This window comes from Stegostoma tigrinum, chromosome 21 (assembly GCF_030684315.1).
Source record: "Stegostoma tigrinum isolate sSteTig4 chromosome 21, sSteTig4.hap1, whole genome shotgun sequence".
NCBI classification, from domain to species: domain Eukaryota; kingdom Metazoa; phylum Chordata; class Chondrichthyes; order Orectolobiformes; family Stegostomatidae; genus Stegostoma; species Stegostoma tigrinum.
In genome coordinates this window covers 4,825,879-4,850,602 of record NC_081374.1, presented here as the reverse complement: position 1 = coordinate 4,850,602, position 24,724 = coordinate 4,825,879, and the positions used below count along the sequence as shown (strand labels likewise).

General features: G+C 42.6%; 1 protein-coding gene across 4 annotated transcripts in view; it reads right to left on the bottom strand.

The window, feature by feature from the left end:
• Nucleotides 1-24,022, bottom strand: part of LOC125462906 (suppressor of tumorigenicity 7 protein homolog) — a 160,393-nt gene extending 136,371 nt beyond the window's left edge. Inside the window, exon 1 of one of the 4 annotated variants that reach the window (XM_048553402.2) lies at nt 23,825-24,022. In XM_048553402.2, coding sequence (XP_048409359.1) covers nt 23,825-23,999 — 175 coding nt within the window. In that variant the 5' untranslated portion in view covers nt 24,000-24,022. Of the gene's footprint in view, nt 1-306; nt 511-23,824 lie in introns of those variants that run through there. The other 3 variants (XM_048553407.2, XM_048553404.2, XM_048553408.2) reach the window with 3 other exon arrangements.
• Nucleotides 24,023-24,724: the final 702 nt, after the last annotated feature.

The following is a 24,724-nucleotide window of genomic DNA, read 5'->3' as shown; positions in this document are numbered from 1 at the left end:
GACATAATGGCGTGCCACAAAATGGAAGCATTCCAGTCAAGGACGGGCACGGTTTTAATCCAAGACTCCCAGCCTAAGAGTTCTGCAAAAGAGAAGCACATGGCTTGCACATTTCCCTGGCTCACTCAGGCAGAGCTTTCAGTGAAACCATTTTGAACAGACACGTCATTCTGTGCAAATTAATAATGCGTAGCGAAAATGCAGTCGTTCCAATCGATCAGATGACTCTTTTATAAAATATATTCATTTGTACATATAAAATGGAAAGCGAAGAAACGTTCCGTTTGCCGCGGGAACAATACCTACGGGAAGAGTCGGCGTTGAACATCGTCTGGCGTAGTTGCAAGAACCAAACAAGTCGGAAGATCCAGGCACAGGGAGAAAATTAGACCTTAGTTGACGCTTTCTTTCTTAGTCACAGAACTGCGGAGGAGTCTATGTCTCTCTTCTGAATGGCGATGGAAATGAAACTGAGCGAGATTGGATAGACAGAAAGGGAGGGAAAGAAAAGAGCGGGGGGGGGGCGCTGTTATTTTGCGCTCTCACTTTACAGAAAAGGCACAGTCACAAATACACAAGAGGTTCAGAACGAGCTGATGTTGGAGGAAGAGGAGGGTCTGTTAGAGCAGACCGAGGCAATGACACGTACAGACGGCCAAATATCTGGAACTGATAGGAAACACAAACACCGTGGGCAGTGCATGACGCAAACACAAAAGTCGGAGGAAGGGAGGCTTCAGCCACGTTTGCCGCCTGCATACCACCATGCTATCCCAATACAAAATATCACTAAAACGAACCCTGGTTATAAAAGATTCTCTGTGATGGTATCCCCGAAGGTTGAGGTGGTTGATGAAATTCCATATTGAACCATACACAGCAAGGTGCTAAAGCCCCTTACTTCACAGTCTGTTCTCAGCTGGACAGTAGCAACATTTAGTTTGCCAATGACGGTTTTCGGAATCTGGTATTTCAGATCACTTGGGAGTTTACTAGCCTGAATCAAATATTCTTACAGCAAAGATGATCCAAAGTCTACCCAATTCATCCCACTGCCCTGCATATTTTCTCCCCTTTTCAACGACTTAATCAATTGAGTTAATATCGAAAATATTTACATCACCTCGTCAGGCAGGCAACGTATTTCGGATCTCGTCACCACATTACAGGAGAAGAACATAATCGTTCTAGAGAGAGTATAGAAGAATGTTCCTTTATAAGAGTTGTTGAAATTGCTGCTATAAAGGAAAGATAGGATTGGTCGAGAGTTGTTTTCCTTAGAACTGAGGAAACCTAGGGTGATTTAATTGAAGTGCACATAGTTAGAGGTTTGGACAGTTTGAATAGGTCAATTACAGAGATGTAAGATAATTGGTAGAAAGATGAGAGGATATAATGGAAAAAAAATCACCCAGGGGATGGGAAGTATCTGAAATTTGCTGCCCAGTTTGGTGGTGAGGCACAAACCTGCATCTCATTTAAAGAAACCTGGATCTGCACCTGAAGAACGGAACACACAAGGCTATGGAACAGGTGCTGGAAAGTAGATTAGAATGGAGAACTAATGAATTGAATGGTCCTTTCCTGTGGTTCTAGAATGATAGATTTCAAAAACAAGTTTCAACTTTGTATTTTCTTTTGTCGTCAATCTGGCTGCTTTAGTTACAAACACCCCCACCAGTTACTCTCAGTTACACTTTGGAAATTTTGAAAATCTCTAAAATCATCCCTGCTCCAAGGCAAACAACCTCATCATCACTGGTCTCAACATATCTGCAGTAATTTAACTGAAGTGACAGGAAAACTTTCAAATCCAATAATTTGGGGCAAAATTAATCATCACTTGGACAAAAGAAATTATGGAAATAGCATGGACTGCTTATGGGAACAAACATTTGATTAATTTGGAGGAGTTTTTTTGATGATATAACAGAATCTTTGAGGGTAATGCTGATGTGGTGTACATGGACTTCCAACAAGACAGTGAATACAGTGGTGCATAACAGAATTGTGAACAAAGTTAGAGCTCATGAAATAAAAGGGACAGCAGTCATATGACTACAAAATTGGTTGAGTACCAGGAAACAGTAGCAGTTAAGAGGAGATAACAAAATGTGGAGCTGAAGGAACACAGCAAAAAAAGGCAGCATCAGAGGAACATGAAAGCTGACGTTTCTGGTCGGGACCCTTCTTTGGAAATGGCCACTCCTGAAGAAGGGTCCCAACCCGAAACGTTAGCTTTCATGTTTCTCTGATACTGCCTGGCCTGCTGTGTTCCTCCAGCTCCACACTTTGCTATGTCTGATTCCAACATGTGCAGTTCTTGCTATTTCAGGTGTTAAAAGGATTGTTTTTCCAGATTGAAGGAAGGTGCTTTATGAAGATTCCCAAGGGTCAGTGTTGAAGCCCTTGTTGTTTCTGATCAATGACCCACAGCTCGGGGTAGAGGGCAAAATTTCAAAATATGCAAACTATACAAAAGGTAGAAGCATTGTGAACTGTGAGGAGAATAGTGTAGAACTTCAAAAGGGCACGTGGGGCAGACAAAATTCAATGCAGATAAATAGGAAGTGATTCATTTTGTTCCAAAGAACATGGAGAGACAGTGAAAAATAAAAGGGCACAATTCAAAGGAGCAGAGGGTCCTGGGTGCACATTAAAGATTATTAAAGAGAGTAGAGTAGTGAGTACAATAGTTAGTAGAGTGTTTAATAATATTTCATTAATTCTTAATTCTGAACTTTATTAATGGAGTTGGAGTACAAGAGCAAGGTAGTCATGTTGAACTTGTAATACATGACAATCAGCCTCGGCTGCAGTAATACATCCAGTTTCTGATGCTGAAATTCAGGAGGGAGAACAGATGAGAATTATTCTAGGGATGAGGAACTTCAGTTACTAAGAAAAGTTAAGACTATTTTCCTTGGAGAAAACAGGAGATTTTGTAATATGTTTACAAACACATGAGGAGTCTAGACAGAACACGTAAGACCATAAGACATAGGAGTGGAAGTAAGGCCATTCAGCCCATCAAGTCCACTCTGCCATTTAAATCATGGCTGATGGGCATTTCAACTTCAATTCCCTGCACTCTCCCCATAGCCCTTGATTCCTTGTGAGATCAAGAATTTGTCGAGCTCTGCCTTGAAGGCATCTAATGTCCCGGGCACTACTGCACTCCATGGCAATGAATTCCACAAGCCCACCACTCTCTGGCTGAAGAAATGTCGTCTCATTTCAGTTTTAAATTTACCCCCTCTAATTTTAAGGCTGTGCCCACGGGTCCTAGTCTCCCCGCCTAACGGAAACAACTTCCCAGTGTCCACCCCTTCTAAGCCATACATTATCTTGCAAGTTTCTATTAGATCTCCCCTCAACCTTCTAAACTTTAACGAGTACAATCGCAGGATCCTTAGCCGTTGATCATACATTAAACCTACCATTCCAGGGATCATCCGTGTGAATCTCCGCTGGACACGCTCCGGGGCTAGTACATCCTTCCTGAGTTGTGGGGCCCAAAATTGGACACAGTATTCTAAATGGGGCCTAACTGGTGCTTTATAAAGTCTCAGAAGCACTCCGCTGCTTTTATATTCCAACCCCCTTGAGAGAAACGACAACATTACATTGGCTTTCTTAATCACGGACTCTACCTGCAAGTTAACGTTTAGAGAATCCTGGGCCAACACTCCCAGATCCCTTTGTACTTCTGCTTTACGAATTTTCTCACCATTTAGAAAATAGTCTATGCCTGTATTCTGTTTTCCAAAGTGCAAAACCTCATATTTACTCACATTGGATTTCATCAGCCATTTCCTGGACCACTCTCCTTAACTGTCTAAATCTTTCTGCAGCTTCCCCACCTCCTCAGTACCACCCGTCTGTCCACCCATCTTCATATCATCGGCAAACTTCGCCAGAACGTCCCCAGTCCCTTCATCCAGATCATTAGTATATAAGGTGAACAGCTGAGGCCCCAACACTGAGTCCTGCGGGACACACAGGGAAGTAGCTCTTGGTGAACTGTGCATTCAGACAGCCAGTGCAAATACGATAGGTCAATCCTCCTTTTGCAAGCCCCCTTCTGCACTGCAATATTTGTGAGACTCTGAAATCTTTCAGCCTATCTGACAAATCATTTTTCATTCTCTCCAATCGAGGTTGAGGATGTTAACCCCAGTTTCAGCAGTATAATTTGCACTGAAACCAGAAAGGGAAAAATCATCAGTTAAAATTTCCAAACCAGTCTGCATAATGTGATCCCATGGAAAGGTGACATGCGAATACTGGCTGATGGTTAGCCCAACCTCTAATGTGACAGTTCTACAGGGGAACAGAGAGCGAATCTGCCCAATCAGTGACTGTATACAAAATGACAAGCTAGGCAGGCAACATCGACAGCAACATAACCCAATGTGACTCACTGTCCCCAGGAAAGGGAAAAATTAAACAGGGAAACTAATTTGATACAAAAACAGAAATTGCTGGAAAAACTCAGCAGAAACTCTTTCCTTCCACAGATTCTGCCAGACCTGCTGAGTTTTTCAACGATTTCTGTTTTCCAGCAGCTGCAGTTCTTTCATTTATTAATTAATTTGATATTTTGATTGAATAATATATATGCTGGGTGGATGGTGTCAAAGTTACAATTTCCATTGGAATGTTTTTGTTGCTGGTTTTCATGGCAAATATTTGCTAGCATACCATCTTGTTAGTATACACTGGATAGTAATTGTGACATTGATACTGATAACCTGCGGCTGTTGATAAATGAGCTAACTACGGAGAACTAGAAATCAGTAGTCTAACTAAGATATACTGACTGTGACAGGATAAGAATTTCAATACACACAAGTTTCACAATCCATTTCATCATCAGCTCCTCAATTCTGTTGCTTTTTAAAATGCAAAATAAATGAGATTTTGAATTGATAATTTCTCATTTCACCAGCACAGCCAATCTTAGAATTACAAAAGCCACAACACAGGTAACCATTCAGCACATCGGGCCCATGCCAGCTCCTTGTTCGAGGAAGTTAACTGTAATCTTAACTGCCTTGTCTCTCCAGCCACAGTGTCAGAATCTCTACTTGCTCCAAATAATTAGTCAAGTTTTTTGACAGTCTATTAATCACTCCTGTGAAAAAGCATTTCATCCTTCAGACAGAGGGATGGGGAGAGGATTCTTAAATAAATAGGGAGAGGGGGAGGCAGACCAAAGATGGATAGAGGAGAAGACAGGTGGAGAGGAGAGTACAGGTGGGGAGGTAGGGAGGGGATAGGTCAGTCCGGGGAGGATGGACAGGTCAAAGGGGTGGGATGAGGTTAGTAGGTAGGAAATGGAGGTGCGGCTTGAGGTGGGAGGAGGGGATAGGTAACAGGAAGAACAGGTTCGGGAGGCGGGGACGAGCTGGGCTGGTTTTGGGATGCGGTGGGCGGGGGGGGGTAGATTTTGAAGCTGGTGAAATCCACATTGATGCCATTGAGCTGCAGGGTTCCCAAGCGGAATATTTATTTATTTATTCTCCCTATTTATTTCAGAATCCTCTCCCCATCCCCCTTTTCTGATGAAGGGTCTAGGCTCGAAACGTCAGCTTTTGTGCTCCTAAGATGCTGCTTGGCCTGCTGTGTTCATCCAGCTCCACACTTGGTTATCTCAGATTCTCTAGCATCAGTAGTTCCCATTATCTCTGATCATGTTTCAGACATCCATCTTTCCCAAATAATCCTATCAAAATCTCTCTGCAAATAAAAATGAGCAAAAATCAAAATCAAGAGTTGATCCCATGATTAACATAAAGTGGAATGATTTGAAGGATAGAAAGATCCAGGGCTACACGGAAGGCACCAAGATTAATTCTAAAGAGCTAGCACAAACCAAATGGCCTAAAATTCTCGTTCTGGACTATACACCACTATTTAGAAGAATCTTTCGCATACCAATGAGATGTTTTGAGATCATCAGAATCAGAGATGGTAGACAGGCTACTACACAGGCTGATTTCAGTGAGAAACAACACACTGTATAATTTTCAGGAAAGAAGCTTCTCAATGAGGCTAACATGAATAAAATGTGGGGGATAAATACTTCCAAAGTAAGATGTTCATGGTTTTATCAGCTAAGTTATAGTCTCTGAACAATTATTAAATTTGGAGCTCTGCTTCCTACATTACACCATTATGTGCATTGACAGGAAACAAAGTGCTGGAGAAATGCAGCAGGTCTGGCAGCTGCTGTGGACAGAAAAACAGAATTAACATTTCAAGTGCAATGACCCTTTCTCAGAACTGACTTGAAATGTCCAGCAGCTGTGAAAAATGCTACACAGCGATAATTCTGAACTGTTTGATGTGTCAAGGCTCAGAGAGATAGTGTTCAAATCAACAAGTCCCCAATAATAATAGACGGAATGGAACCACAGTTATTTTGCACTCGGCCATGAATAACATCGCAGTCGAGTTCAATTCCAACTTCAAGACCAAAACACCTGCATATGATTTACAAAAGAACAGGTCATTTAGCCCCAATGATCCATGTTGATAATATGCTCCACATATGTCCCCCTTTTAAAATGAGCAAGTGGAGTCTATACTCTCCAATTGAGAAGAATGAAAAGTGATCTCACTGAAATATACAAGAACCTAAAGTGATTTGACACACAGGGAGACTCCCCTGGCTGGAAATATTACACTACTAATCTGAAAAGTTAACTTTGCTTTTTACTTCACGGATGCCACCTGACTGGAGCATTTCTAGCATTACTTTCATATGTACAATGTTTTGTTTTTTTCTATCAATGTCACCTCTCATTCCTTTCACCACATAGTTATCTAGCCTAAATGTACCCATGCCATACAATTCAGCTACTTCATGTAGTACAAAAATCTCCATTGCCACCACTTTCCGGTCAAAATGTTTTCCTGGAGCTTTGTTAAACTTATTCCTATCTGTCTTATACACGTGGTCTCCAGTTTTGGACTTTCCTCGAAGGAGAAATAGCATCCTTGCTGTCCACATTATTTTAAATATCTACAGGGTGGCACGGAGCAACAGGGACTCTGATTCAATTCCGTCCTTGGGTGATTGTGCAAACTCCACGCAGACATTGTCCCAGTCTGTGTGGGTTTCCTCTGGGTGCTCCAGTTTCCTATCACAGTCCAAAGATGTGTAGGTTAGGTGGATTGGCTGTGCTAAATTGCCCATGGTGTTCAGGGATGTGCAGTTCAGTGGATTAGCTATGGGAAATGCAGGATTACAGGGATAGGGTAGGTCTGGGTGGAATTGATAGACTGAATGGCCTGATACTGTAGGAGTTCTATGAATTTTTAGATCAGCCCTTAGAATTCCTTTCTCCTGGTATCATCTTTGTAACTATATCCTTTTGTAACGTGGGGGCACAACTGTTCACAATCCCAATCCACAAATTTCGAAGTGTAGTCTAATTATAGTTTTGTATGAGATTAAGAACTTCTTTGCTTTTCAATTCTACTCTTCAAGAATTAAGCCCTATGCTTGTTTATCATCTGTTCTGATAAAGGACAATCAATCTGAAAGAGTAACTGGCTTTCTCTTCACAGATGCTGCTGTTGAGTATTTCCAATATTTTCTGTCATCTGTACTGTCTTGTTAACTTGTGTTGCGACTTTCAATGATTTGCAAATCTGTTCTCCAAGAATCAATTGCTCCTTGGCCCCATGCCAACTTTTATTTTCAAAGAAGAACATCATCTATATATTGACAACAAAACGCACCCTCTAAGACCATAGTGCTGCAGACTTCTGGCTACACCAGTGCGCCCTTCTGTGCTCACCAGTGCATGTTTCACCAGTATAACAACTTTTTTTTTGGGGGGGGGGGGGGTGTTGAAAGCAAGTAAAGTATGCAAACATGAACACATGGAACTTATCCCCCAGCAGGATAGCTGAGAACAAAGGAAAATGAGATCCCCAAAAGAGGCAAGCAAGAGAAATAAAAATACTATGCTCACAGTTACACTTCCCATCAGAAATGGGAAGTACATTCAAACATTTCATGTTAGGAACACATCTTGTAGAGTTGTGAGACCAGATCTGATATGGTATTTTTAGTTTCAGGCAGGTCACCTTAGGAAGAACACACATGCTTTGCATGGAGCAGAACAACAAAACTGTAGCTGATATTTGGTATGAATGAGAATTTGAAAGAAGCTACATACTCTGAAGATTGGGATCAAAAGGATGAACTCCCATAAATAAGTTCAATGTCCCTAATGATTAAATTACTGGAAACATATATGAGCAGGGTTAGGCCATCGCATTCTAATTTATGATCATCCACTTCAATGCCTTTATCGCTCCACACTATCCACATATTCTTTTAACAAATTTCTACATATAAATTACAATCTCTAAACAGACTCTGTGATTGAGTTACCACAGGATTCTAGGGCACAGAATTCCAAAGGTTCAAGACCTTCTGAGTGAACAAACATCCTCATCTTGATCCAGAGCTGGTACCCTTCTATTTTGAAATTGTCCCCCCACCCCCGGTTTGAGACCCAGCAGGGGAAATATCTTTCCTACATTTACCTTATCTAGCAATTTGTCAGTTTCAAATGAGATCATTTCTCATTCATCAAAATTCTGAAGAATACAGGCCCACTGTCACATTCAACATGACAAACTTCTTTCATGTTTCAGTGTTTCCAGCCAAGATTTGAAATAAAAGAACATTAGCTTGTAAGAAGCAAATAAAGTACAAGAATTGCAATAATACATAATTCCATATAGCACCTTAAGGGAAAAATGAAAGCACGGTGACTGAATTACTACTTCAATGTACTCCATGTTAAATCACGCAGCTTCATTGGTCAACCTTTTATTAGTAAACAATATGGGCTTGTGAGCTTAAGAGGCTAATGAAAGAAACACTGATTAAAGACAGCTGACCTGCTTAAAAAGTCCAAGTACTTCATTAATTTCAAAGTTAGACAGTTGCATTTACATAACACTTTATTTTTTAATATTATAAATGTGCTTAACAACCAACTAATTAGTCTTGAGCAAGCATATTCACTGTTATTTAGGCCTATGCAATAAAATAAGTTATCTATTTTGATGTTGAAGACACTGGAAGAATGTTCCTGCTCTTCCTCAAATAATACCATTAAATCATTGATGTTCTCTCACACAGGAAGGCAGGGTCTTGGGTTTAATACTTCATTCAAAAGATAGCTCCTCCAACGATAAGAGATAACACAGTGTGGAGCTGGAAGAACATAACAGGCCAGGCAGCATGAGAGGAGCAGCAAAGTTGGTGCCTTGGGTTGGGACCCTTCTTCAGAAATGGGGGTGGGGGAAGGGAGCTCCGAAATAAATAGAGTGAGGAGGGGTGGGGCTGGGGAGGTGATAGATGAATGCGGGTAGGCAGTGGAGGGAATTGGTCAATGAGGTGGGAGGGGCGGATAGGTGGGAGAGAAGATGGACAGGTTGTGTCAGGTCATGGAGGCGGGGATGAGAGGGAGGATTGGCCATGGGATGAGGAGATTTTGAAACTGGTAAAATCCACATTTAGGCCATTGGGCTGTAGGGTGCCAAGGCGGAATATGAGGTGCTGCTGCTCCTCCAGTTTATAAAACACTTCCTCCATAATGTGCTGAAATGTTCATCCAAAGCATACACTCAAATCTCCGGGAAAGATGGCATAGTGGACAAGTAATCCAGGGATGCAGGAGAATGCTCAAGGAACATGGATTCAAATCCCATTGAAAGTGAGTTGTTTTAAAAATATGAAATTGAAAGCTAGTCTCAGTACTGCTGATCGTAAAATTTACCTGGTTCACTAACATCATTCAGGGCAAGGAATCTACTATCATTTTGCAGTCACATTTTAATCCAGACTCTAAGCAATGTGATTAATTCTTAACTGCTTGCTGAACTGGAGACAACTGATAGCAACTCTGAAGGCAGAGGTTTCCAATGTTTACACAATGCCATATCACTCAGTGTTGTATTAACTCTCCAACACTGATGAATATATCACTATGGTACTACAAGTCCTGGATCCCTTCTGATAGCCTTATTTCACTCACCTTCCCAGTCACAAAGTATGTGCATGATGTTCTCTGCCATACTTTCAAAAGCATTGAGTTAATAAAAGCAGCACCCATATTAGGCATCACAAAGATGGTAAAGTCTTCAATGTGACCAGGCCACAAGCCAAGGCCAACGTGCATGAAGCTGTTTTGTTATTTTCTTTTCACCATTGATCATGGCCTCAATGCCTGTTCAGAACAAGAAATGCAACATTGCATGGATTGCCTCTCACCTGCATGTGCTAACATCAGTCCCATTATCAAATGGGGCAGGTGGGGCTAGCTCAGTTGGTTGGACAGCTGGTTTGTAATGCAAAGTGACACTTAACAGCCCAGTTTCAATTCCTATACCGGCTGAGGCCACAGCAAAGCTGCCTCCTTTTCCATCTCACCCCTTGCCTGACATGCAGTGACTCTCAGGTTAAATTCAGTACTATTGGTTCTCTCAATGAGAGAGCAGCCAGCCTTACAGTCCTCTAAGACTACAACAACTTTATTCTTCGTGGAGTGAATGAGGAGGTCGACATTAAATCACGTACATCTCATTGGAAGACCAAGCAGGGCCAGATTAATGAGCACATATGGACTGGTAGTCTGAAGTGTATTTATTTTAATACGAGGAGTATAACAAGTAAGGTAGATGAACTCAGAACCTGGATTAGTACATGGGACTACGATGTGGTAGCCATTACAGAAACTTGATTCAGAGGCTATTAACCAGCAGTTAATATTCCAGGGTTTAGATGTTTCAGGTGAGAGAGAGGGATGTAAAAGGGGTAGGGGAGTTGCACTATTGATTAAAGAGAATGCCACAGCTCTATTAAGAGGGGACATCTTGAAGTGCTCATCCAGTGAGGCCGAATGCATGGAATTTCGGAATAAGAAAGGTGCAATCACTATGATGGGGTGATACTATTGGCCTCCTAACAACTAGCAGGAAGTAGAGGAACTGCTATGTAACCAGACCATGGAAGGATGTAAAACATCAAGGTTTCCGTACTAGAGATAGGAGGAACTGCTGATGCTGGAGAATCTAAGATAACATCAGAGGAGCAAGAAAGCTGGTGTTTCGGGCCGAGACCCTTCTTCGGAACAGCTCTACACCTTGTTATCTAAGGTTTCTGTACGAGATCATTTTAACTTTCCAAAACATAGACTGGGCCTCCCTTACGGCCAGGGGCTTAGAATGGGACAGAATTTATTAGATACATCCTGAAGGGTTTCAATTTATAGATAGTCCAACAAAAAGAGGAGCTGTACTCAACCTGGAATCAGGGAATGAGCCTGGCCAGATGTTGGAAATTTCAGTGAGAGAGCATTTTGATCACAATTTTAAGATTAAGGGCAGCATAGTTGCACAGTGGTTAACACTGCCGATTCACAGTGCCGGGCTCACGAGTTCAATTCCAGCCTTAGGTGTTGTCTGTGTGGAGTGTGCACTTCTCGTGTCTGCGTGGGCTTCCTCTGGGTGCTCCAGTTTCCTCCAGCAGTCCAAAGACATGCAGGTTAGGCGGATTGGTCATGCTAAACATCTCTCATTTTAACTTCTCCTTGCTACAATCCCAAGACCCCATCTGCTTCGAGAAGACCATCATCATCCTGATACCAAAGAAAACACACACAACCTGGCTCAACAACTTCTGTCTGGTGGCTCTGATCGCCATAATTATGAAGTGTTTTGAGAGGTTAGTCATGGCACACACCAACTCTAGCCTCCCAACTTGTCTTGATCCCTTGCAATCTGCCTACTGGCACAACATGTCCACAGCAGTTGCCATCTCCTAACCCTACACTCATCTGGATAATAAGGATACCTATGTTAGACTCCTACATATTGACTACAGCTCCATCTTCAACACAATAATCCCAACCAAGCTAATCTCCAAGCTCTATTCTACACTCTCTGCAACTAGATGCTTGACTTCCTGACCCACAGAATGCAATCAGTGAGGATAAGCATCAGCAACTCCTCCGCAACAATCCTCAATACTGGCACCCCACATGGCTGCATGTTCAGCCCCTTAATGTACTTGCTGTACCCACACAAATGTGTGGCTAAATCCTGTCCCAACTCGATCTACAAGTTTACTAACAACACCACTGTTGTCAGCTGATATCAAACAATGATGGGATAGAATACAAAAAGGAAATAGAGAGCTTGGTGGCATGGTGTAATAAATAACAATGTCTCCGTCAACATCAGACAAACTAAACAGCTGATCTTTGACTGCAGAGAGCAAGGTGGTGGGCACGTTCCTATCTACATCAATGGAGCTGAGGTAAAGATGGTTTAGAGCGTAAAGTTCCCAGGAGTGTCAATCACCAACAATCTGCCCTGGGCCACTCACGTTGATGTGACGGTCAAGGTGGCACAACATCTGTTCTTCCTCAGGTTACTAAGGAAATTCGGCTTGTCCGTAAGAACTCTCACCAACTTTTACAAATGCACCATAGAAAGCATCATGGCTTGGAACGGCAACGACTCTGACCAGAATCATCAGAAACAAGAAAGTTGTTAACACAGCCCAGTCCATCACACAAGCCAGTTTTCCATTATTTACTCCATGTCTACTTCTTGCTGCCTGAGAAAGGCAGCCAATGTAATCAAAGACCCTGCCTACCCCAGTTATAATCTCTTCCAACCTCTTCAATCAGGCATAAGATACAAAAGCGCAAGAGGTTCAAGAACAGCTTCTGCCCTACTACAACTTCTGAATGGGCCTCTCAAATTTCGAGTCTAATGTTGACCTTGCTCTTTGTCCATCTTCTTTGCAAGTGTAATTATGTATTCCTTGCTCTGTTCTATCATCCTGTGATCTTTGTATGGAATGATGCGTCTGTTCCACACACAAAACAAAACCCTTCACTGTACTCAGGTGACTGCCATAAATCAAATCAAACCAAAAAATCCCTCTCCGATCATTTCATTTTGACAATGAAGTAAATGGCAGTATTACCGGTCACTGTTGCCTTCAGCAAGATCCTGTAAGGGCGGGGGAATTCATTTCTTTTTATTCAGTTATGGGATATAGGCTTTGCTGGCTGGGCAGCATTTATTGCTCATCCCTATTTGGCAGTGAGAAGGTGGCAGTGAGCTGCCTCCTTGAACTGCCGCAGTCCATGCCTGTGGGTTGACACACAATGCCATTAGGGAGGGAATTCCAGGATTTTTATTAAGCAACAGTGAAGGAATGGTGATATCTTTCCAAGTCAGGATAGTGAGTAGCTTGGAGAGGATCTTGCAGGTGGTGGTGTTTTCATGTATCTGTTGCCCTTGTCCCTTGAGATTGAAGTGGCTGTAGATTTGGAAGATTCTGCAGTGCGTCTTCTAGATGGCACAAACAGCTGCTAATGAGCATCAAAAGTGGAAGGAGTGGATGTTTGTGAACAAGGTGCCAATCAAACAAGCTGCTTACTCCTGGACAGTGTCAAGCTTCAAGGGTTGTTGGAGCTACACTCATTCAGGTAAGTGGGGAGTATTCCATCACACTCCTGACTCATTCCTCGTAGGACAGGCTTTGGAGAATTAAGTGGTGTGTTACTTGCTGCAGTATTCCTAGAACTGACCTGATCTTGTAGACACTGTGTTTATGTGGCAAGTCCAGCTGTGTTTCTAATCAATGGTAACCCCCCAGAATGTTGATAGTGGGACATTCAGTAATGGTAATACCTACAAATGTCACCAGGTGTGGTTAGATTGTTCTTATTGGAGATGGTCATTGCATGGCATTTGTGTGGTGTGAATGTTATTTGCCAATTGTCAGTCAAAGCTGGATATTATCCAGATCTTGTTGCATTTGAACATGGATTGCTTCAGTTTCTGAAGAGTTTCAAATGGTGCTGAACACTGTGCAATCATCGGCAAACATTCCCATTTCTGACATTACGTTAGAGGGAAGAAACATTGATGAAGCAGCTGAAGATGGTTGGGCCTAGGACACTACCCAGAGGAACTCCTGCAGAGATGACCTGGAACTGAGGTGACTGACGTCTCTGTAACAACTACAAGTTCAAGTCAGAGGTTAGAAATTCTGTAGTAGTAGCTTACCTACTTTTCCATGTCTGTCCACCATCTACAATCCACAAATCAGCAATATAATGGAATATTCTCCATTCACTAAAACAGGGATAGTTCTAGCAACACTTGAAGCTTGATAGCATCCAAAACAAAAGCGGCCCATTTTATTAACTTCACATTCACCACCTTCCACATTTACTCCTTTCTTCACTCATGCCCGATAATGTTATTTTGTATCATCTGCAAGATACACTGCAGTAGCTCACCAAGATTCATTTTTAACATTTTCAAAACAAAAACCTCAGCATCACTTCTTACAAGTTCCACTCCTGACTTATAGTCACTGGCTCAAAAACGTGGAACTCTCTGCCAATAGCACTATGGGTATCCATTGACTTCAAGGACTGCACAAACTCATCACTACCTCAAGGGAAGTTAGGGAAGAGCAATCAATATTGGCAAAGGGAATTACACCTGCATCCCATAAATGAAGAAATCCCAAATTACCTATCTTTGTCTTGACTGAGAACTAGTCTGTTTGTCTCACTTTAAAAAAATACAATGTTATTGCTGCCTCAGTTAAATAACTCATCAAGGGCAACCAATCAAGTACTGCTTACTTTTAGTCCTCAGCTTTTCAGTTTACTTCTTGTCAAAACACTCTCTTGATTAGCTCAAAGATGGAAAAGAAACAAAGCAATCCTACCCCAGTTGATTTTGAGAATGCAGTTTGTACCTGGACAAAATTATAGTAAGATCCAGTGTGTTAATATCAGAATCACTCGTAATTCCCCAAACACTGTACAAGGTCGAGGCTTATAAACACACCAACAAATAGTGATGAAGAAACTTATGAATGGAGAATCAGATCACTAAGGCTTTGGTTAGATTCTGGACCAGAGGAGGACATAATGACAGGATGACTGCCACCTGAACCAGCCCATCCCTAAGATGGGGAGAGGATCAAATAGCAGACCTAAAAAGGAAACAATAAAGTCCTCTCTATCTTGTCAAAATGTGTCTCAAAACAAAACTCCAGAAGAGCAAAACTCATGGCATCCATGTCATAATGTATTATTTCCTATAAGAAAAAAATTTCAGGTGTATATGAAGCCAGAATTGGGAAACACAGATCTGAGAATTAGAGGGCTGCAGAAGGTTAAGGTATGGGAAGCAGCAATGCATTTTGTTGTATCGCCCTGGAAATCAAGCCCCAGTATTTCCAGAGTCATTACAAAAGCTTAACATTTTTAAAAGTGTGCAGAATTCAAAATTTGCCTCTCTTTTAGACCTGGTATAACAGAAAGCACAGATCAGGTCACAGTACTTAAGAAGGGCAGATATTGCATGGTGGTAAACCATCCCGTGGAAATCAACTGACAATTTCAAGTATTTATGCATCACGTGGAGTGACAAAACAATTGAACACCAAAAGACACCGGGACAGGTTATTCCACCACTGTGTTCAAGGCTAACTCCATTTACCCAAATTTTTCCCTTATCCTTTAAAGCTTTGAAAGATATTTGCTAACCAAGTTCAGATTGTAATTAACAGTATACCGAACATTAACTACGACTCATGCAAGAGTTGCAAACTACTACCACAATGCAAGTGCAGTAGTATTTTGGAACAGATAAAAAAAGGCCACAATGCTTAAGAGGGCTTGGCCTTAGCAAACCACTGACAATGTATCTCAGCAACGTAGGAACTTGATATCCACTTCATGAAGGACACTGGTTTTGTGCAGCAACACACACTGTTTTGTTCGAAACTACATGTCCCAAAACAATGCAAGTGTATAAGATGAAGATGGTGATTTAAAAATCAACTTTTGACAATACAGGAAATAAATTGCTATCCCGTGTCACTGTTCATAAACTACAGCCAGACGTACAAACAAAACAAGATGAAAGGAATCACAATATAGTGGCAAACATGAAAAAAACCTAAAGCCATGTGGTGGTGGAGGCAGATACGATAGGGGCCTTTAAGGTACTTTTAGATGAGCACATGAATATGCAAGGAATGGAGGGACATGGACAAAAGGCAGGCAGAAGAGATTAGTTTAATTTGGCGTCACGTTTGGCACAAGATCATGGGCGGAAGGGCTGTTCTGGTGCTGTACTGTTCGATGTTCTATGAAGTAAATCTGTCTTCCTTACCTGGGTAAGCACAGGAACATTGTTTGACTCAACTTGATTAATACATGCCGCCTGAGCCAGCAAAGCCCACATCCCATCAAAGAATAAAAACATTCCAACTCATTCACAAGAGCTAATATTGCACACAAATTTAATTAGGCAGAGTTCATATCAGGACATAACGTAAGTACAGTGCTTGATCCGAGTTAACCTCTGCACAGATAACACCCATTCCCAACCCACAATAGAAAGGATACAGTTTTGTTTCCATCTATTCTCAAATCACCTGAAACTACTCCATGCAATTGGTAGGGAAATTAAATATTAAAAAGCAATTTAGGAACAATACACAAGAGATGAAACAACTAGACAGCACTATATCAAACAGAATGTAACGAGTCATGCATTTATCTGATGAATACTTTGTAAGCACCAGGAGGTATAAAATAATCAGATCCCAAGGTAAAATTTGTACAAAGAAATATCCAGCATTCAAACAGGCAGAGAAATGAGAGCACCCAGATGGCAATGCGTACTCTCCATACCATCTTCCCATAATGTCCTTACTTCATATTACGTCCATGGTTACAGGCACAGCTGATATCACAAGATAAGGTACTATTTTTCCTCAGTTTTTTAGACCACAAATAATCTTGCAGCATTAATAGTGCTGCCTCAGCCAGCATTTAATATCACCAGATCACAGTATATATTGTGCTCATGACTAAAAGACACGGGAATAGAAATACGCTCTTTGAATCTGTTCCACCATTCAATCAAATCATGGCTGATGTGATAATCCTCAGCTTAACTTAACTGACTTGTCCTCCTATCCCGCAATTCCCTTACTGATTAAAAATCTGTTTATCTCAGCCAACATCATGTTTGCTTTCTTAACTTGGAATTTGCATTTTGTGGTTTATGCATGATGACTCCCAAATCCCTCAGTGCTTCAGCTTTCTGCAGGCTTTCTCCATTCAAATAACATTCTGCTCTTCAATTCTGCCTGACAAGTGCATAAGCTTACTGTCCCCTGCATCATATTCTATCTGCCAAGTTGGTGTCACTCCCTTAACTGGTCTATATCTCTCTGCAGACTCTGTATCATCCTCAAGACTTGCATTCTCACCTATTTAAGTCTCATCTGCAAACCTAAGAAGAATATATTCACTTCCCTCATCCAAGACATTTATATACAGCACATAATTATGACACCAGCACTGGTCTCTCCACTTGCTAGAGCCTTCCTGAAAGTATCACGAAAATTCCTACTCTATCTTCTATTTCTTAATTAAGCTTCAAATCATGTTAATATACTAGTACCACATCATAAGCTCTTAACTTATTCACTGCCTAAGTACGTTACCTTATCAAATGCACTTGGAAATTCAAAGATATTACATCCACTGTTTCTGCTTCATCGATCATACTTATCACCTCTTCAAGGAATTAATAAATTTGTCAGAAATAATTTCCCCTTTACGAAGCACATTTTGAAATGATCTACTACTACATCCTTCACAACGAACACCAGCGTTTTCACAGCAATATATGCCAATCTAATTAGCTTATTGTTGCCTGTTTTTGTCTCCCGGCCTTTGTGAATAAGGGCATTACATTGACAGTTTTCCAATACTCTGGCACTTATCCAGAATCTGAGGATTCTTGAAAGATTACTACCAGTAATATTTCAGTCGCTACTTCCTTCAATATTCTAGTGTGTTGCATCAGGTCTAGGACACTTACTTCCAGCCATCCATCTTGATATTACTTGTAGGTTTATATGCAAAGCTTACTTTCTCCCATTTCATCATTTTTTGGTCATCTCTTGCTGGTTGGCAGAGAACTTGGCATGTGTTTCCTTCACTCCACCTTCCCAAAGTACCCTTATCTCATATCACATCCACGATGAAAGGCAGAGCTGATATCACAAGGTATTAATCTGATTAGTCCAGAGCACAAATAATCTTTCAGTATTAGTCTTATTGCCTCAACCAGCATTTAATATCGCCTGATCATGGTAGATATGTGCTCACGACTAAAAGACACAGGATGAGAAACAGATCCATCAAGTCTGCTCCACCATTCTTGTTCGGACATCTTGTGTCGGTTACTAAAATTTAGCCAGTCCTCTGGTTTACCACAAATTCTTTGTCACAATTTACATTTTTCTTTCAACTTGAACCTAGCCTTAATTTAAAAACCAAAAAAAACTTCAGAAGCTGGAAATTATTAAAAAAAAGTTACTGGAAAAGCTCAACATGTCTGGCAGAATTTGTGGAGAGAAAACAGACCCTTCAGTTCTGAGGAAGTGTCACTAGACCCAAAACACTAACTCTGATTTCTGTCCACAGATGCTGCCAGACCTGCTGAGTTTTTCCAGCAAACTTTGTTTTTGTTTCAGCTATCCTTAACTTACTTGGTTAAGCGTTGCTAGTTTATCTCATTCCTGGATTCCTTTTTACTCACTGGGATACGTCTTTGTCATGAACCATGTACTATTTACTTAAATGTCTGCCATTGTTCTTCAACCATCTTGCTAAATTCTTTCCCAAATCCACTCCAGCTACATCTGCCCTCATTCCTTTCTAATTCCACTTATTTAATTTTAGCACAGTTGTTTCCAACCGAAGTTTCCGACGCTCAAACTGAATGCTAAATTCTAGCATATTATGGTCAGTTTTAGACAGCATTTTTTGATCTGAGATTATTCATTCAACACGCTTTATTACATACCAGGACAGCAAAATAGCCTAACCCTGCTTGAAGCCACGGCACATTGTTTGAGGAATTCACAATTAATTCTTCCTGTGGTTACCACTGCCCATTTGATTTTCCCAATGTACATGAAGATGAAAGTCACCCTAGATTAATATATTGCTTTTTCTACGTACCCTTAATATCTCCTGATTTATTCTCTTTCCCACTGTACAGAACCTCTTCAAGGGACCTTAGACTACTCCCATCAGTCTCTTCTTCCCCTAATCATTTCTTATGTCCATTCGTTTGGATTTCATATCTCCCAAACCAAGATCATTGCTTGATCCTATCCCGATTTACAAAGCTTCCCCATCACCCTTTCCTTCTTGTCTATCCTTTCAAAGTCACAAAACCCTGAATATTTATATCTTAATGTAGATGGGCCAGGAACTCAAGTGATCAGACAGCTATTCCAGTACTTTTAATCCATTGACTGTGTACAGCTGTGACTGTGCTGGTCTGACAGTGTGTTTGTACCTATATTTATATCCCAGTAAAGATATCTAGTGGATGTGTGACATTGCCAGTGCCTGTACTCTCCTGTGAGGCATTGACTGCATATCAGGCACTCCTTACTCCGGATCATTTTTCCTTTAACTCCTCTCAATTCTTCAGGTCAAAGGGGTAGCTATGAGTACTCACATGGGCCACAGTTATGCCTTTCTCTTTATGAGCTATGTGAAACATTCTTCATTTCAACACCCACAACTCTTTCTCCGGTATAATGATATTAATGATGCTACTTCCCTCTCTCGTTCGGAATTGGAAAAGTTTATCAATTTCGCTTCCAATTTCCACACCAGTCTCACCTTCACCTGGTCCCTCTCTGCCCCCTCTCTTGCTTTTCTCGACACCTGTGTTTCCATTTCTGGGGATAGGCTGGCCACCAATATCCACGACAAACACAGTGACTCCCACAGTCACGTTGACTATACATCCCCACACCCCTTTTCTCGTACAGATTCTATTCCATTTTCCCAGTTCCTCTGTAACTGTTGCATCTGTTCCAATAAAGGTAAGCCTGCAAGGGAGCCTCTGAAATGTCCATCTTCTTCCTCAACCTGGAGGTAGCACAGTGGTTCAGTGATTCGCACTGCTGCCCCAAAAGCACCAGGGTTCGATTCTACCCTCGGGCAACTGTCTGCGCAAAGTTTGCACATTCTTCCCATGTCTGCGCACGTTTCCTCCCACAGTCCAAAGATGTGCAGGTTAGGTGAATTGGCCATGCTAAATTGCCCAAAGTGTCGAGGGATGTGCAGGCTACAGTAGATGGATTAGCCATGGGGAACGTAGAGTTACAGGGATAGGGTAGGGGGCAGGTCTGGGTGGGATGTTCTTCAGAAAGTCAGTAGGAAGACAATAGGCCAAATGGTCTGCTTCCACATTGTAGGGAGTCTATAATTCAACAACAGCACTGTAGTTGACAGGATGCTCAGCCAAGTCCGAGCCACATCGGCACTCACCACCTCTCTTCCCTCCCACAACAGCAATAGGGGCTCCTTTGTCCTCATCTACTATCCAACCAGCATTCACATCCAGAGTATCATTAACTGCCATTTCCACCACATTCAGTGGGATGCCACTAAAGACACATATTCCCCTCGTCAACCATTCCCTCCAGGACTTGCTGGCCCACTCCTCCTTCACTCCCAAAATCCCCTTGCAATCCCCTTCCTCTACAACTGCAGATGTAAAACCCACGCTTTTACTTCCTCCCTCCTCAGTAATCAAGGGCCCAAGCACACGTTCCAGGTGAATCAGCACTTTACCTGCAATTCAGTCTATCTAGTCTACGGGAGGTGATGGCCTAGTGGTATTATCGCTGGACTGTTAATCCAGAGACCCAGATAACATTCTGGGGACCCAGTTTGAATCCCTCCGTGGCACATGATGGAATATGAATTCAATAAATGTCTGGAATTAAGAGTCTAATGATGATTGTGAATCCATTGTCAATTTTCAAAAAAACCCATCTGGTTCACTAATGTCCTTTAGGGAAGAAACCACCATCCTTACCTGGCCTACATGTGACTACAGACCCATAGCAATGTGGTTGACTCTTGACTGCCCTCTGGGCAATTAAGGATGGGCAATAAATGCTGCCGAAGCAGCAACACCCTCATCCTGTGAATGAATACAGAAAGAAAAAGTTGCAGCTCGCAATGTGATCTCCTCTACATTGGGGAAAGGAATTGTAGACTGGGTGACTATTTCACAGAACATCTATGGTGTGTCTGCCAAAAAAACCTGCTACAAGCTGCCACTTCAACAGACCACCTTGTTCCCTGGATAATACCCCTGTGTCAGGCTTGCTGCAGTGCTCCAGTGAATCTCAGTTCAAGCTAAAAGAACAGCAGAGATAACAAAGTATGGAGATAATGGGAACTGCAGATGCTGGAGAATGCAAGATAACAAAGTGTGAAGCTGGATGAACACAGCAGGCCAAGCAGCATCTCAGGAGCACAAAAGCTGACATTTCGGGCCTCGACCCTGGGTCTAGGCCTGAAACATCAGCTTTTATGCTCCTGAGATGCTGCTTGGCCTGCTGTGTTCATCCAGCTTCACACTTTTTGTTATTTTGGATTCCCCGGCATTTGCAGTTCCCATTATCTCTAAAAGAACAGCACCTCATTTTCAGCAGGGGAATTCTACAGCCTTCTGGACTAAATATTGCGTTCACAATTTAGGGTTTGCGGCACCTTCTGCCATGTCTTTACTCCAACCCTCACACACTAGGCCCCGTTATCACCTGGTCTGCTATTACAAATCACCCAGTGTTAGGCATTAATAGTCTCCATCTGCTACCATCGTTCTCCCAGGCTGATCATTATCCACCCCTTTGTCTGTCCAACTGTTCTTCTCTCTCTTTAGGTGCTATCTCCACTTCTTGTTTACTCTTTACTCTTCTCCCTACCCTGCCATCTGCATAAAAATCAACTCATTCCCAACTACCATCTATTTTGAAGAAGGGTCACTGGACTCAAAATGTTAACTCTGATTTCTCTCCACAGATGCTGAGATTTTCCAGAAATCTCTGATTTTGTTTGATTTCCAACATTTACAATTCTTTTGATTTTTTTAAAAAATTGACTGCTTATCAGTGCCTGTTTCCAAGTGCCCCTGAGAGACACTGTTCATAACCCAATGCTCGTGCTAGCCTAGTGTAACCTGTCCTGAGCAATGAGCACGAGAGACACTGCCTACATCCAAGTGCCTGAATTACAACAAAATTGCTGATATCCTAATAACTGAATCACAATGTGTGAACATGTAACTACATCCCAGTGTCTCCGTTTGAAAGAAATTCTCACGCTGCTGTTGTCTCCCGGTATATACGAGAGTGACTAAATCCAAATCTTTGTATCCCATCACTGTCTCCGAGTGCAAATGTACGACAAACAACTCAGTCATTTTGTCCATACAGGAGTGAGTGAGTGTAGGAGACAGACAGCGCATGAGAGTGAGAAAGCGAGCACGTGAGAGAGAGTGAGCACACGATTGGGGGGGGGGGGGGGGGGAGGAGGAGATGGCACAGTCCTTGCGTTCCTGTGACAGAGGGGACACAGCCCAGTCTGTTTCCCAGTGTGGCAGTGAGGAGAGAGGCCAATATAGTGAGCAGTTTTGGGCCCCGTATCTAAGGAATGAGGTGTTGACCTTGGAAGGGGTCCAGAGGAGGTTTACAAGAATGATCCCAGGATGAAGGGCTTGTCATAGGAGGGGCAGCTGAGCATTCTGGGTCTGTACTCAATGGAATTAACAAAGATGAAGGGTGATCTCATTGGAATCTACTGAGAGGTCTGGACAGACTGGATGGCAATAGCCTAGTGGTATTGTTGCTGTCTGTTAATCCAGAGACCCAGATATGTTCTGGGCATCCAAATTCTAACCCCGCCACAGCAGATGGTGGAATTTGCTACCAATTGAATTGAATTGAATTCAATAAAACATCTGGAATTCAGAATCTAGTGATGACCATTGTCGAATGTCAGGGAAATCCCCTCTGGTTCACTAATGTCCTTTAGGGAATAAACTTGCCATCCTTACCTGGTCTGGCCTACAGGCGATTGGTGATTCCAGACCAACAGCAATGTGGTTGATTCTGAACTGTCCTCTGGGCAATTAGGGATGGACAATGAATGCTGTCTATCCAGCAACACCCTCATCCCGTGAATGAATAAAGTTTAAAAAAAAATGGGGAGAGGATGTTTTCACTATAAAGAAAGACTTGGATCCTAGGAGCCGAAGGGTGAAGCAACAGCCATTTAGAATTGCGACAAACAGGGATTTTTTTTTCACCCAGAAGGTGGTGAATCTATGGAGCTCATTATTACAGAAGGCTGTGGAGACCAAGTCATTGAGTATATTTAGGACAGAGATAAATAGATTCTTGATTAGTAAGGGCATCAAAGGCTACAGGTAGAAGGCATGAGATGGAGGTTGGGAAGCATATCAGCCATGATCAAATGGTGGAGAAGACCCAATGGACCAAATTCTGCTCCGAGATCTTATGGTCAGTCCCTGGTATCCCAGTGTGATCCCATTACCTGTGGGATCCCGGTCTCAGTAGATCCCATTCCCTGGGGGATCCCGGTCCTAGTGGGGATTGGCAGGGTCTCTGACGTCACTGGGCCCGGCAAAGATGGCGGCCAGTGGGGGAGCAGCCGCGTACCCCCGCGGGTGGCGGTGAACCCGGAGCCAAGCACCGGGGGGGTCGGTGTGGGCTGTGGGCGGAAACGGGACAGGGACATACGGGAGGCAGAGAGTGAGCCTGGCGCGGCCGCTGCCGCTGCCGAGCGGGGACCTGGACCCGGGCTGTCATGTCGCCTCTTACCTGCGCTGAGGTTCTCGTGGAGTTTGAGCGGCGCCCGCAGCATGTAGAGGAGGCCCAGCACAAGGACGAACCACAGCGCCCACAGGTAGGTCCACGACCAACTGACACACCGCTTCAGCCGCTCGACAACTCCCGCCGAGCTGCCGTCCGCCATGATTACCCAGCCGGCCGGCATGAGGGATTGTGGGATGCTGGAGGAGTCCTCCTCCGGGCACAGGGACTGGGAGCTGTCAACCTAGCTCCCTTCCCCAAGCCTGCGTTGTTTTGGTAATGCCCCTACCTCTGATCCCGGGTCATAGGTTTAAGTCCCACCCGCCCCAAAGGTGTGTCACAACATCTCCGAGCAGACTGATTAGAAAGAAACTGTAAGCTGTATCTCGGGCCTTTCTGGTGCAGTGGTAATGTCATTACCTCTGAGCCAGGAGTGTCGGTTCAAGTTCCACCGGCGCCAGAGGCGTGCCATTACATCTCCCTGAACCGGCTGATTCGAAAATACCTACACTCTAGTGATGAAAATGCTGCAGTTAGACTTGAGAGAGAGGTCAGTCAGACAGATCACAGAACAGGAAAATTACTGATGTTACTGGAAATCAGAAATGAGCAGAAGAAGTTGCTACATTTGGTTCCCAAAAATATACTTCATTCTTACATCTTCAATACAATATACAAGATACAGTGCAATTCAAATGTGACATTGAATAAATGTCAATTCATCCAGTTTGTTGTGGGGAAACGGCAAAAAGAGTAAAAGTAAGGATTATCAAATCAGCCATTATTTCATTTAATGGCAGAGCAGGTTCAATGTGCTGAGTTAATAAGGTATAGAGCTGGATGACCATAGCAGGCCAAGCAGCATCAGAGGAGCAGGAAAGCTGACATGTCAGGTCTGGACCCTTCTTC